Here is a 13948-nt window from a genome sequence, read left to right as displayed (position 1 = left end):
GTGGCATGCTTTGAAGGCTCTCCCTCTGCTTTGAAGGCACCTCTTCCTCAAGTTCTAGCAGACTCAGGGGAAGGAAGGGTCAGCCTTTCCGGGTCTGCAAAACCTGACACAATGATTCCCTGCATCCCTAAGTCTTCTTGAACCTGATGAGAGTCACTCACTCTCTTGAAGTGTCTTCAAGGCAAGGCACAAAGTGAATAAGTAGCTCCCTTTGTGCCATGTTTTGAAGGCCCCCAGAAACAGCAAAAGGGGTTCTCACTACTTCCAAGTATCTGGAACATCTGGCATAAAATGAGAGGCTGATCTCCCCTTACTCGAGTTGTCTGCATGTGCCTCAGGGGGAGGATAGAGTTCAAAGGCGACTACAGATAAAAGCCAGCTACCGAGGCCAACTAAAATCTGCAGACCCCCAATTCAATAATAAGGGACCAATGCAAGCACAACTTTATACTGATAGGTGAAAGCTATTCCTTCTGCAGGTTTACATTCCACTGTGATGAAAGAAAATAACAAAATCTCACCTTATTCTATCTCCACATAATTGCCCATATGGTGAAAACATCACTATGAGTTGTCACAGCACAGTAGCACTGAGATTCTTTGCTAAGCAGATATAGGAAAACTAAGTATAGCAGTGGTTTTAAAAGAAAATTGGCTGGATTTATGAGAGAAATACCATGGTGCTTCCCTCTATGTTCTGAGCCTGGTTTCATAGTATTGATTAAATATCTCCTTAAAAAAAGATAAACTACAAAACACTCCAGCTAAGGAGATCATTACCTTGTTGTGGTGCTGGAGCTTGAGCACCTCAATGATGCCATGAGCTAAACCATGAAGGGACACCCAAGACGGGAAGGTCATGGCAGAGAGGTCAGACTAAATACGATCCCTGGGGAAGGAAACGGCAAGCCACCCCAGTATTCTTGCCATGAACACTAAATGGATCAGTACAACCAGAGATATGTCAGTATACCATCGGAAGATGGAACTCCCAGGTCGGAAGATGGTCAAAATGCTACTGCGGAGGAACAGAGGATAAGTTCAACTAGCCCCAGACGTGATGACACAGCTAGCTCAAAGCCGAAAGGCCGGCTAGTGGCTGATGGTGCTGGTGGTGAACGACGAATCCGATGTTCTAAAGATCAACACACCATAGGAACCTGGAATGTAAGATCTATGAGCCAGGGCAAATTGGATGTGGTTATTGGGGAGATGTCATGATTAAATATAGACATTTTGGGTGTCAGTGAACTGAAATAGACTGGAATGGGCCACTTCACATCAGATGACCACCAGATCTACTATTGTGGACAAGAGGACCACAGAAGAAATGGAGTAGCCTTTGTAATTAATAACAAAGTGGCTAAAGAGTGCTTGGATACAATCCAAAAAATGATGGAATGATCTCAATTCGAATTCAGGGTAAGCCATTTTACATCACAGTGATCCAAATATATGCCCCAACCACAGATGCTGAAGAAGCAGAAATAGATCAGTTTTATGAGGATCTGCAGCACCTACTGGATAATATGCCAAAAAGAGATGTTATTTTCATTACAGGAGACTGGAATGCTAAGGTGGGCAGTCAAACGACACCTGGAATTATAGGCAAGCATGGTCTGGCAGAACAAAATGAAGTGGGACATAGACTGATAGAATTTTGCCAAGACAACTCACTGTGCATAACAAACACACTCTTCCAACAACCTAAGAGACAACTCTATACATGGACTTCACCAGATGCTCGACACCAAAATCAGATTGACTACATCCTTTGTAGCCAGAGGTGGCGGACATCTATGCCATCAGTAAAAACAAGACCTGGAGCTGACTGTAGTTCAGATCACGAACTTCTTATTGCACAATTTAGAATCAGACTAAAGAGAATAGGGAATACCCACAGATCAGTTAGATATGAGCTCACTAATATTCCTAATGAATATTCAGTGCAGGTGAAGAATAGATTTAAGGGACTTGATTTAGTAGATAGGGTCCCGGAAGAACTATGGACAGAAGTTTGCAACATTGTTCAGGAGGCAGCAACAAAAAACGTCCCAAAGAAAAAGAAAACCAAGAAGGCAAGATGGCTGCCTGCTGAGACACTGGAAGTAGCCCAAGAAAGAAGGAAAGCAAAAGGCAACAGTGATAGGGGGAGATATGCTCAATTAAATGCAAAATTCCAGAGGTTAGCCAGAAGAGATAAGGAACTATTTTTAAACAAGCAATGCGCGGAAGCGGAAGAAGATAATAGAATAAGAAGGACAAGAGACCTCTTCCAGAAAATTAGAAACATCGGAGGTAAATTCCAGGCAAAAATGGGTATGATCAAATACAAAGATGGCAAGGACCTAACAGAAGCAGAAGAGGTTATAAAAAGGTGGCAAGAATATCTGGAAGATCTGTATAGGAAGGATAATAATATCGGGGATAGATTTGACGGTGTGGTCAGTGAGTTAGAACCAGACATCCTAAAGAGTGAGGTTGAATGGGCCTTAAGAAGCATTGCTAATAACAAGGCAACAGGAGACGACGGTATCCCAGCTGAACTGTTTAAAATCTTGCAAGATGGTGCTGTCAAGGTGATGCATGCCATGTCTGCCTCCTGAGGAATCTGTATAACAACCAAGTAGCAACGGTAAGAACAGACCACGGAACAACGGACTGATTCAAGATTGGGAAAGGAGTACAGCAGGGTTGTATACTCTCACCCTACCTATTCAACCTGTACGCCGAACACATCATGCGACGTGCTGGGCTTGATGAATCCAAGGCTGGAGTTAAAATTGCTGGAAGAAACATTAACAATCTCAGATATGCAGATGATACCACTTTGATGGCTGAAAGCGAGGAGGAGCTGAGGAACCTTATGACGAAGGTGAAAGAAGAAAGTGCAAAAGCTGGGTTGCAGTTAAACCTCAAAAAAACCAAGATTATGGCAACCAGCTTGATTGATAACTGGCAAATAGAGGGAGAAAACGTGGAGGCAGTGGCAGACTTTGAATTTCTAGGTGCAAAGATTACTGCAGATGCTGACTGCAGCCAGGACATTAGGAGACATTTACTTCTTGGGAGGAGAGCAATGACAAATCTTGATAAAATAGTGAAGAGCAGAGACATCACACTGATAACAAAGGTCCGCTTAGTTAAAGAAATGGTATTCCCCGTAGTAACCTATGGCTGCGAGAGCTGGACCATAAGGAAGGCTGAGCGAAGGAAGATAGATGCTTTTGAACTGTGGTGCTGGAGGAAAATTCTGAGAGTGCCTTGGACTGCAAGAAGATCAAACCAGTCCATACTCCAGGAAATAAAGCCAGACAGCTCACTTGAGGGAATAATATTAAAGGCAAAACTGAATTACTTTGGCCACATAATGGATACCCTGGAGAAGATGCTGATGCTAGGGAAAGTGGAAGGCAAAAGGAAGAGGGGCCGACCAAGGGCAAGATGGATGGAGATGATATTCTGGAGGTGACGGACTCAACCTTGGGGGAGCTGGGGGTGGCGATGGCTGACAGGAAGCTCTGGCGTGGGCTGGTCCATGAAGTCACGAGAAGTGACTGAACGAATAAACCACCACAACAACAAAAAACACCAAACCCTTAGCACAATATTATTTTAAATAAATGACCGATGGGGAACCTCAAGTCTGCAGGACAAACCCAGCTCTCCTGGGGTCCAGTCTAAACCTCTGGGGTTCCCCAGGTAGCTACATCCCCATTCCTCCGGCCCCACCCCTTTCATCCGACCACCAATTGATGGTTTCCTGGCTTTTGCACAGTTTCTTTCCCACTAAAGACTGAGATGCCTCTCCTGTGGCTGAGTTACTGTCAGTAAGAGCTTTAAGCTGAAATATGCTGGTATTTTTAGCCTTGCCTCTTTTGCCTTTGGCCCTGCCCTCCACGGGAATGCAGCCCCTAAGAGCTTCTCCAAAACTGAATTTGGCCCTCAGACTGAAAGAGGTTTCCCACCCCTGAAAGGAACTCTTATGTCTGGAACACCATTTCAGCTTCAAGGGAAGAGGGCAGTGTTGTTGTTGAAGAGATGATGATGATGATGATGATGATGATGACAATGATGATTTATTACGTTTTTATGCTGCCCCATAGCTGAAGCTCTCTGGCTGGTTTACAAAGATTAGAAACCATTAAAGATACAATATACAAAGTTTATATACAAATGGCAAACCTAGACAGCATAGTAAGAAGCAGAGACATCACCTTGCCGACAAAGGTCCGTCTAATCAAAGCTATGGTTTTCCCAGTAGTAATGTATGGCTGTGAGAGCTGGACTATAAGGAAGGCTGAGCGCCGAAGAATTGATGCTTTCGAACTGTGGTGCTGGAGAAGACTCTTACGAGTCCCCTGGACTGCAAGGAGGCCAAATCAGTCCATCCTAAAGGAAATCAACCCTGACTGCTCATGGGAAGGACAGATAATGAAGCTGAAGCTCCAATATTTTGGCCACCTAATGCGAAGAGAAAACTCCCTGGAAAAGACCCTGATGCTGGGAAAGACTGAAGGCAAAAGGAGAAGGGGACGGCAGAGGATGAGATGGCTAGATAGCATCACGGATGCAATGAATATGAACTTGAGCACGCTCCGGGAGAGAGCGCAGGACAGGAAGGCCTGGCGTGCTATGGTCCATGGGGTCACGAAGAGTCGGACACGACTGAACAACTAAACAACAACAATACAAAGTTTAAAAACCATTTACATAAAAACACATAAACAGACAGTACATATATCTAAAAGAACTTTGAGCAACCTACTCTAACCATAATACAAATCCAGGACCTGACTAAAACTCATCATGTGCTGCCAAATACCTGAGAAATAAGAAAGGTCTTAACCTGGCTCCAAAAAGATAACAACGTTGGTGCCAGGTGGGCCTCATCAGGGAGATCATTCCATAATTGGGGAAATAGAAAGATTCCGTAGCAAGGGGGCAAAGTTTCAAGGGCCATTCTTAGATCTATTTGTTCTAGCGACATTTTTATACTTTATACTAACTAGAGCAATCTTATAAACAAAATCAGTCACCACCATTCCTTTTTGACCCGGAGACAGATGTACCTAGTTTGTTCAGTTGCTTATAACAATGGTCTCTGACAGCACAAAGCTATTGGGACTTACTCCCTGGTAACGATGCATAGGAATGCAGCCTGAGTATGTAGAACTAGTCGATTGGATCCAGACTAAGTTAACTGAGTGTAGGTCCCACTGAAATCAATGGGACATCATGACTTAGTTCCCACTGAAAATTAGTTCCTTGCAAAAGCTGCAATTCATTGCTATTACTGGAGAGAGAAAAAACTTAGTTAAATCTCTCTAGTAGCTTTACATTCTTACCTGCCAGAAGAGGATAGCTCATTTTAACAAGGCAGTGCTGCCACCAGGAGGATGCATATAACAATGAACAATAATGAACAGAAATCTACATCTACTCTCTCTCACACACACACACAGAGTAAAATACAATTACACTGACACATTCCTATACATGTCTATTCAGAAGTAAGCTCCATTCAGTTCAATGGGACTTACTCCCAGGTATTAGATTACTCTTATTCACACACATACACATGTTCTTCTCCACTTAACACAGAATATGCCCTTATACCCTTAACACACACATCCATTCACACCCACAAACTCTTGTCCCAGCAATTAGGATTGCTGGGGTGTGGGGCCAGAGTGTAGCCACTCTCCTGCTCTGCCAGTGATTTCTTTTATTCAAGATTTCTGTTTCCTGGCTGCTATTAGCAGTACTGGAACAGCAGTCTGTTCTCCACCGCTCAGCCGATGGCTGATCAACTGGGCAGCAGAGATATATGAGTGGGTTTCCACAGTTGCCACCAGTTGCCCACCTGTGGGCTGTAGAATTGCAGTCTGAGTCTAAAATCCGAGAGAGAGGCACAATTTAAACAGGACCCTGGGTGTGGAAGGCAAACGTACCCATGTGGTCTGTGTCTTGTTTGAACCAGGATGCCTGGCCTATGAATGCAGCACTGGCTTCTTAATCAGGCCAGAATGAAACATGCGAAGAGCCACAGATTCCAACCGGGTTAAGCATGCTTGGAGTGTGGTCATAATATCCCAAGTAAGTACTTGAAAGGTTGTCACAGACAGGAAGGCCAGGATCTCTTCTTGATCATCCCAGAGTGCAGGAAAGAGAATAATGGGCTCAAGTTGCAGGAAGCCAGATTCCGGACGAACATCAGGAAAAACTTCCTGACTGTTAGAGCAACACGACAATGGAACCAATTCCCTAGGGAGGTGCTGGGCTCTCCCACACTGGAGGCCTTCAAGACGAGGCTGGACAGCCATCTGTCAGGGATGCTCTGACTTGGATTCCTGCTTTGAGCAAGGGGTTGGACTTGATGTTCTCATAGGCCCCTTCCAACCCTACTATTCTATGATTCTATAATTCTATAAGTTCAGATATTTGGAAACCTCAACAGATAACAAACTATAATTAAAAATCACAAGATGCTCTTCACAAAAAGAAAGGTGTGTGTGTGTGTGTGTGTGTGTGTGTGTTTCCTTATACAATCGGCTCACACGTACCTGTATGTCTTCAGGTGATATTTGCGGTCTCTTATCATGTGAGGTGCTCGGGAGAGGATTGCATTCCGCAACACCTTTCCAGCATGGAGGATTTTTTCTGATGGAACCTTGAGGAGGATGAAGAGGAAGGAAAGAAGGTAGTGAAGATATTTTAAGTTTTCATGGTCTCCTGAAAGACAAAATAGCACCCACCATCTTGTATGTAGTAATACCATTAGCATTATCTTCTTAAACAAAACCTGAAAGCGTAATAAGCTAGGTTTTAATGGCACAATGGGGTTTGTAAACATGGTCCTACATATATGCCTATGTATCTTCTTGGAACCTGAAGTTCTTCCACGAGATGACAGGTCTGTGTACATACTCCCCATCTGTGAATTATACCTTGCTATCACACCTGGTTTCAAAACAAGATTTTCATTTTTAATATTATTTTCCATTTTCAAGATGATCAAGGCTTCTCTGATCAATGTATAAGGTTCCATAGCCATGAAAAAAGTAAAGAGAGAGAGAGAGAGCAAAGAACGTTGTCTCCTGAACTGGGAGGAGTGGATGAGGAACATAAGAGAAAGAAAATGACCGACTCCACACAAGGGATATGCTTTATTTGCAACCCATGATGAGTCAAAGTAACTTTTTAGTTATGTACAATTAGTATGATTCCTACACTAATTGCCAGATATGTCATAGACAGGTAATAGGGGTGAGAAGTGAGGTGTGTGTGTGTGTGTGTGTGTGTGTGTATAGAGAGAGAGAGAGGGAGGGAGAGGGAGCGGGGAGAGAGAGAGAGAAAGAGTTCTGCATTGACTTGTGGTAAAGCCATCAGACAAGCAATTTAGTCCAGAGTATTTACAGTTAATGCATGGGACTACACTAGGGTAAATTACCCAACCATCTTATAATCAAAGCATTATTACTATGGATAATCTCACAGCATTGGATAACCCCATCATAAATTATTTCAATTTATCTAGACCTTTTGCACATCTAACTCCTATTACCTCTGCAATGGATTTAGCTGGATGAAGTGCAATATGATGATCAATGAAAAGAGCCTGAAAAATAAAATGTGATTGAAATAAACAAAGGTAGCATTGATGAAGGAAACAAAAATGGGAGTGATTTTTTAAAACAAAAACAAAAAAGTGAACTTACTAAAATGAAATCTGTTGGAAGTCCGAAATGATAGAAACCAATCTCTGCCTGTGGTAAGGTAATTCTCTATAGTATCATGGCTATCATGCATAGTAATTAATAAAAACTAGGCTCTAGGTTTAGATGAAAACAGAACTATGTATAAACTACTGAGTTAAAACATGGCAATGAGATGCTCAGATAACAATATAAAAACAAGCAAACAGCAAATCACCATGTAACTGACAAATCACATGGGTCTTTTTATAGTTTAAGTCAACTTCAGCTGCATTTTCTCAGTCAATTTTCCACATACAATGAAACCATCCTGTAAAGTTGTCCAGCAGATCGAGATCCTCAATGTACTCCCCATACAATGTAAATAATACAAATTTGGTAAATTACAATATTCCCACAAACATCTCTGTGTCTAGCAGCTGAAGGCACAAGCCAGTTTCAGCTGATTTCCAAGCCACATGGAACCAGCTGTGTACCACAGACTTTTGTTAATCATCATTAACCAACATTTATGGTGGTTTCTAGTAGCACACCCCTTCATGGATCACTGCCTTGTTGTGGCGAAGGGGCTTGCGTAACTCACTGAAGCCATAAGCTATGCCGTGCAGGGCCATCCAAGACAGACAGGTCATGGCGGAGAGTTCTGACAAAATGTGGTCCACCAGAGAAGGAAATGGCAACCCACTCCAGTATACTTGCCTACAAAAACCCATGAAACGTATCACAAGGCTAAAAGAGATGACGCCGGAAGATAAGCCCCTGAGGTCGGAAGGTGTCCAATATACTACTGGGGAAGAGCAGAGGGTATTTCCAAGTAGCGCCAGAAAGTGTGAAGCGGCTGGGCCAAAGCCGAAAGGACACTCAGCTGTGGATGTGTCTGGTGGTGAAAAGAAAGTCCGATGCTGTAAAGAACAATATTGTTTAGGAACCTGGAATGTAAGATCAATGAATCAAGGTAAGCTGGAGGTGGTCAAACATGAGATGGCAAGATTGAACATCGACATCTTGGGAATCAGCAAACTAAAATGGACAGGCATGGGCGAATTTAATTCAGGTGACCATTAGATCTACTACTGTGGGCAAGAATCCCTTAGAAGAAATGGAGTAGCGCTCATAGTCAACAAAAGGGTGGAAAAAGCAGTACTGGGGTACAACTTCAAAAACGATAGAATGATCTCAGTACAAATCCAAGGAAAACCATTCAGCATCACAGTAATTCAAGTCTATGCCCCAACCACTGATGCCGAAGAAGCTGAGGTTGATCGGTTCTATGAAGACCTACAACACCTTCTAGAACTAACACCAAAAAAAGATGTCCTCTTCATCATAGGGGATTGGAATGCTAAAGTAGAAAGTCAAGAAATCACCGGGATAACAGGCAAGCATGGCCATGGTGTACAAAATGAAGCAGGACAAAGGCTAATAGAGTTTTGCCAAGAGAACACGCTGATCATAGCAAACACTCTTTTCCAACAGCACAAGAGGCGACTCTACACATGGACATCACCAGATGGTCAATATCGAAATCAGATGGATTATGTCCTTTGCAGCCAAAGATGGAGAAGCTCTATACAGTCAGTAAAAACAAGACCTGGAGCTGACTGTGGCTCAGATCATGAGCTGCTTCTTGCAAAATTTCAGCTTAAATTGAAGAACATTGGGAAAACCACTAAACCTTTCAGGTATGACCTCAATCATATCCCTTATGGATATACAGTGGAGGTGAGGAATAGATTTAAGGGATTAGACCTGATAGACAGAGTGCCTGAGGAACTATGGACAGAGGTCCGTAACATTGTTCAGGAGGCAGCAACGAAATCCATCCCAAAGAAAAAGAAATGCAAGAAAGCCAATGTCTGATGAGGCTTTACAAGTAGCTGAGGAAAGAAGGGAAGCAAAAAGCAAGGGAGAAAGGGGAAGATATACCCAACTGAATGCAGATTTCCAGAGAATAGCAAGGAGAGACAAGAAGGCCTTCTTAAATGAACAATGCAAAGAAATCGAGGAAAACAATAGAATGGGAAAGACTAGAGATCTCTTCAAGAAAATCGGAGATATCAAGGGAACGTTTTGTGCAAAGATGGGCATGATAAAGGACAAAGGAGGCAGGGACCTAACAGAAGCGGATGAGATTAAGAAGAGGTGGAAAGAATACACAGAAGAACTATACAGGAAAGATCTTAATGTCCCTGATAGCCATGACAGTGTGGTCACTGAACTTGAGCCGGACATCCTCGAGAGTGAAGTCAAGTGGGCCTTAGGAAGCATGACTAACAACAAAGCTAGCAGAGATGACAGTATTCCAGCTGAGCTATTTAAGATCCTAAAAGATGATGCTGTTAAAGTGCTGCACTCAATATACCAACACATTTGGAACACTCAACAGTGGCCACAAGACTGGAATAGGTCAGTTTATAATCCAATTCCAAAGAAGGGCAATGCCAAAGAGTGTTCAAACTACCGTACAATTGCGCTCATTTCACATGCCAGCAAGGTGATGCTCAAAATCCTACAAGCTAGGCTTCAGCAGTATGTGAACCGAGAACTACCGGAAGTACAAGCTGGGTTCCGAAGAGGTAGAGGAACTAGAGATCAAATCGCCAACCTTCGCTGGATCATGGAGAAAGCAAGAGAATTCCAGAAAAACATCTATTTCTGCTTCATTGACTATGCTAAAACCTTTGATTGTGTGGATCACAACAAACTGTGGCAAATTTTGAAAGAGATGGGAGTACCAGACAACCTTACCTGTCTCCTGAGAAACCTGTACAAGGGTCAAGAAGCAACAGTGAGAACCAGACATGGAACAACCGATTGGTTCCAAATTGGGAAAGGAGTACGACAAGGCTGCAAATTGTCGCCCTGCTTATTTAACTTATATGCAGAGTACATCATGAGAAACACCGGGTTGGATGAATCACAGGTCGGAATTAAGATTGCCGGGAGAATTATCAACAACCTCAGATACGCAGACGATACCACCCTAATGGCAGAAAGCGAAGAGGATCTCAAGAGCCTCTTGTTGAGGGTGAAAGTGGAGAGTGCAAAAGCTGGTTTGAAACTCAACATTAAAAAAACTAAGATCATGGCATCTGGCCCCATCACTTCCTAGCATATAGAAGGGGAAGAAATGGAAGCAGTGACAGATTTTACTTTCTTGGGCTCCAAGATCACTGCAGATGGTGACTGTAGCCATGAAATTAAAAGACACTTGCTTCTTGGGAGGAAAGCTCTGGCAAACCTAGACAGCATAGTAAGAAGCAGAGATATCACCTTGCCGACAAAGGTCTGTGTAATCAAAGCTATGGTTTTCCCAGTAGCAACGTATGGCTGTGAGAGCTGGACAATAAGGAAGGCTGAGAGCCGAAGAATTGATGCTTTCGAACTGTGGTGCTGGAGAAGACTCTTAACGAGTCCCCTGGACTGCAAGGAGGTCAAATCAATCAATCCTAAAGGAAATCAACCCTGACTGCTCATGGGAAGGACAGATACTGAAGCTGAAGCTCAAATATTTTGGCCACCTAATGAGAAGAGAAAAGTCACCGGAAAAGAACCTGATGCTGGGAAAGACTGAGGGCAAAAGGAGAAGGGGGCGGCAGAGGATGAGATGGTGAGATAGCATCACCGATGCAATGAACATGAATTTGAGCACACTCTGGGAGAGACAGCGGAGGACAGGAAGGCCTGTTGTGCTATTCTCCATAGGGTCACGAAGAGTCGGACATGACTTAATGACTGAACATCAACAACAACTAGTAGCACAACAAAAACCTTACTCTGGATATGAAACTCATAAAAGCCACACATCTTTTCAGAAATGTCATGAGTGTCTACTTGAAAACTAACTGTCTAAAGCAACCTTCCCCAACCAGGTGCCCTCCAGATGTTTTGGACTTCAACTCCCATCAGCCCAGCCAGCATGGCCAATGGTCAGGAATGCTGGGAGTTGTAGTCCAAAACATCTGGAGGGCAATTGGTTGGGAAAGGACGGTACGAAATACGCCAGGGTTTCACGCATAACTGGTGATAAATTTTATTGATTTCTGGACTGTTTAATCTGCAGTCCAGGAATCATTTCTTGATTGTATGAGTTTTTATGAACTTTTTTGTTTGATTTAATTTTGTTTTGTTTTATCACCTAGCATTTAGTTACTCTGGGTGCTTTCAAAAGCAGGATACACATTTTCTTATCGTTAAATACATCACAAGAAAAGTCAATGAGTCAGGCACTTGTGAGAAGTTGGAAGACCTCACCTTTGTTCCCAGATGGGCAAACACTCAACACTTTAATTTTTCTCAACCTGAGTTTCCCTTCCATATCATAAAAAAAGAAGGATGATTCTAAACACCATTTCACACATTATAAATTTAACCACCTGGGTTTGCCACTGAACACTGTACACTCAGCTGGGAGCAAGAGTCCATCTCAGATATGTTACGAGCATGTCTGTGTGATGCATGTGTTTTGAAACACTGTTTGTCACATTCACACTTCACATTTCAGGTCTACACTTAAAAAAACTGTTAGGTGTACACCTAAAATAATGTAATGTGTGAAGAGGCCCCAAGCACTATGACTGAGAAAGTGCCTTTGCAAAACTAAAGGTAATTTGTTTGGGGGCATTTAGACCTATTAGGGTCAAACTAGACCAGAAGTGGGCAAGCTGTGGCCCCTCAGAAGTTGAATGACGACTCCCATCATCCCTAACCATTTGCCATGTTGGCTAGGGCTGATGGGGGTTGGAGTCCAACAGCACCTGGAAGACTAAATGTTGCTACATCTGACGAGAGCCTGGCCAGAGTTTTGTGTTGCTTTCTTAATCTTCCTCTTCTGTAACCCAAAGTGTTCTGGGAAGGCTGCTATTCTGAGCAGAGTGGGGTGGGGAGAGGCTGTTTGACCCTTTCCCCTTGTGTTGTTTTTCAGCTCAAAACCACCCTTCCCCAGAGCTGCCTTTCACACCTGCAAGGGAAAGGATACAGGTACCTTATGCAACATCCAGTTTGGTCCCTATTAAAGAGCACAAATGGAAAAAGCAAAATGCATTTATTTAAAGAACAGTAAATTGAACATCATTTCTATTTTGGTGAACTCTGTTTATTCATAACACTTCTAACGTATGTCCCTTTAAAAATCTCTTTGTGGAATCCTTGCAGCCAACATATGTTAGAATGCTATGTCAGGCATGCATTATTTAACATTTTGTACTGTGCTGCTTCAGACAAACTGTAAATGCCCTTCCTTTTTCAAAACATACACACAAAATGACCCAACCATTACCAAAAATGACACATCATGGCCAATGTCAGAAGAACAGGAATGCTGAAGCGGAATATGGGCTGTGAGCAAATACGCACAGGAAGACTGGAACACAACCAATGATTTTCCTGTCACTTTTCTGCTCCTCCGCTACAGCCAAACAGCGGCTATAACTGCTTTGCATGAATTGAATAAGGTACTCCAGAAGGCAAAACACTGACCACCAGCCTGTGCATACAAGATACTGAGGCTGCATTTGTCATGGCCATTCTTAGTGGGGGGATGGAAATTGTTTGCCAGAAATGTTTTAATCTATGCAATAATGATGAATTTCTGCCCCTTTATACTGAACAAAAACATGTTTATTTAAATTATTTGTACTTTCAAAGTCAAAATGTGCCACTGACTGAAGGCCCAAAGTGCTCATCCTTACCACATAAAATAACGTGTGATTCATGCCTATTCCTCCGAGGAGAGCGTTTTGTGCTGTGATGCTCATCCTGTGTAACTCCATCTCTAAGATGACCCGAGAACATCTCTCCCTCCAGGTTTTTAGAAGGAAAGGGCAATAAAGACCTTATGAACTTTGGAGACAATTACAGAAGAGTTGTAGTTTTGCTGCTACTTTGACCTTTAAAAAAAAAGTTGCTCTGATTCTTCCTGGCTGCCAAAAGACACTACCCGGTGAACCTTAGGGTGTGTCTACACAGGTTATTTCCCATGCTCTAAGGTCAGATCTGATTTTATGTTAAAAAAAAAAGTAAGTTGTAAATCTTCATGCAATTGTTTAGCATTTTTCCATCACTATAGAAATCACAGAACAATAGCTTGCACGTGACTTAGAAAGCAAGAGGCACGTTGGGAATTGCTTTGCTCCTGGTCTTCTTGGAGCTTTCCTATACAAGGCTGTTAATCCACTTCATCTACTTTTGGTTTCATTGCAGAATTGAGATCTGAGCACTACATAAGGAAC

The 13948-nt window shown here is 42.8% G+C and overlaps 1 protein-coding gene across 1 annotated transcript in view; it reads right to left on the bottom strand.

Annotated features, from left to right (window-relative positions):
• The window catches only part of RAPGEF4 (Rap guanine nucleotide exchange factor 4), a 221515-nt gene that overhangs the window by 77684 nt on the left and 129883 nt on the right, over positions 1-13948 (bottom strand). The window contains exons 7-8 of the mRNA XM_084812949.1: positions 7568-7621; positions 6567-6673 (exon numbers count right to left, since the gene is read on the bottom strand). Coding sequence (XP_084669075.1) covers positions 6567-6673; positions 7568-7621 — 161 coding nt within the window. The remainder of the gene's footprint in view (positions 1-6566; positions 6674-7567; positions 7622-13948) is intronic.

Source organism: Heloderma suspectum, chromosome 1, assembly GCF_057233095.1.
Source record: "Heloderma suspectum isolate Gila_16-S chromosome 1, 16-S_ref, whole genome shotgun sequence".
NCBI lineage: Eukaryota > Metazoa > Chordata > Lepidosauria > Squamata > Helodermatidae > Heloderma > Heloderma suspectum.
Note: the sequence above shows the minus strand (reverse complement) of the source record. Positions and strands in the feature narration are given on the sequence as shown.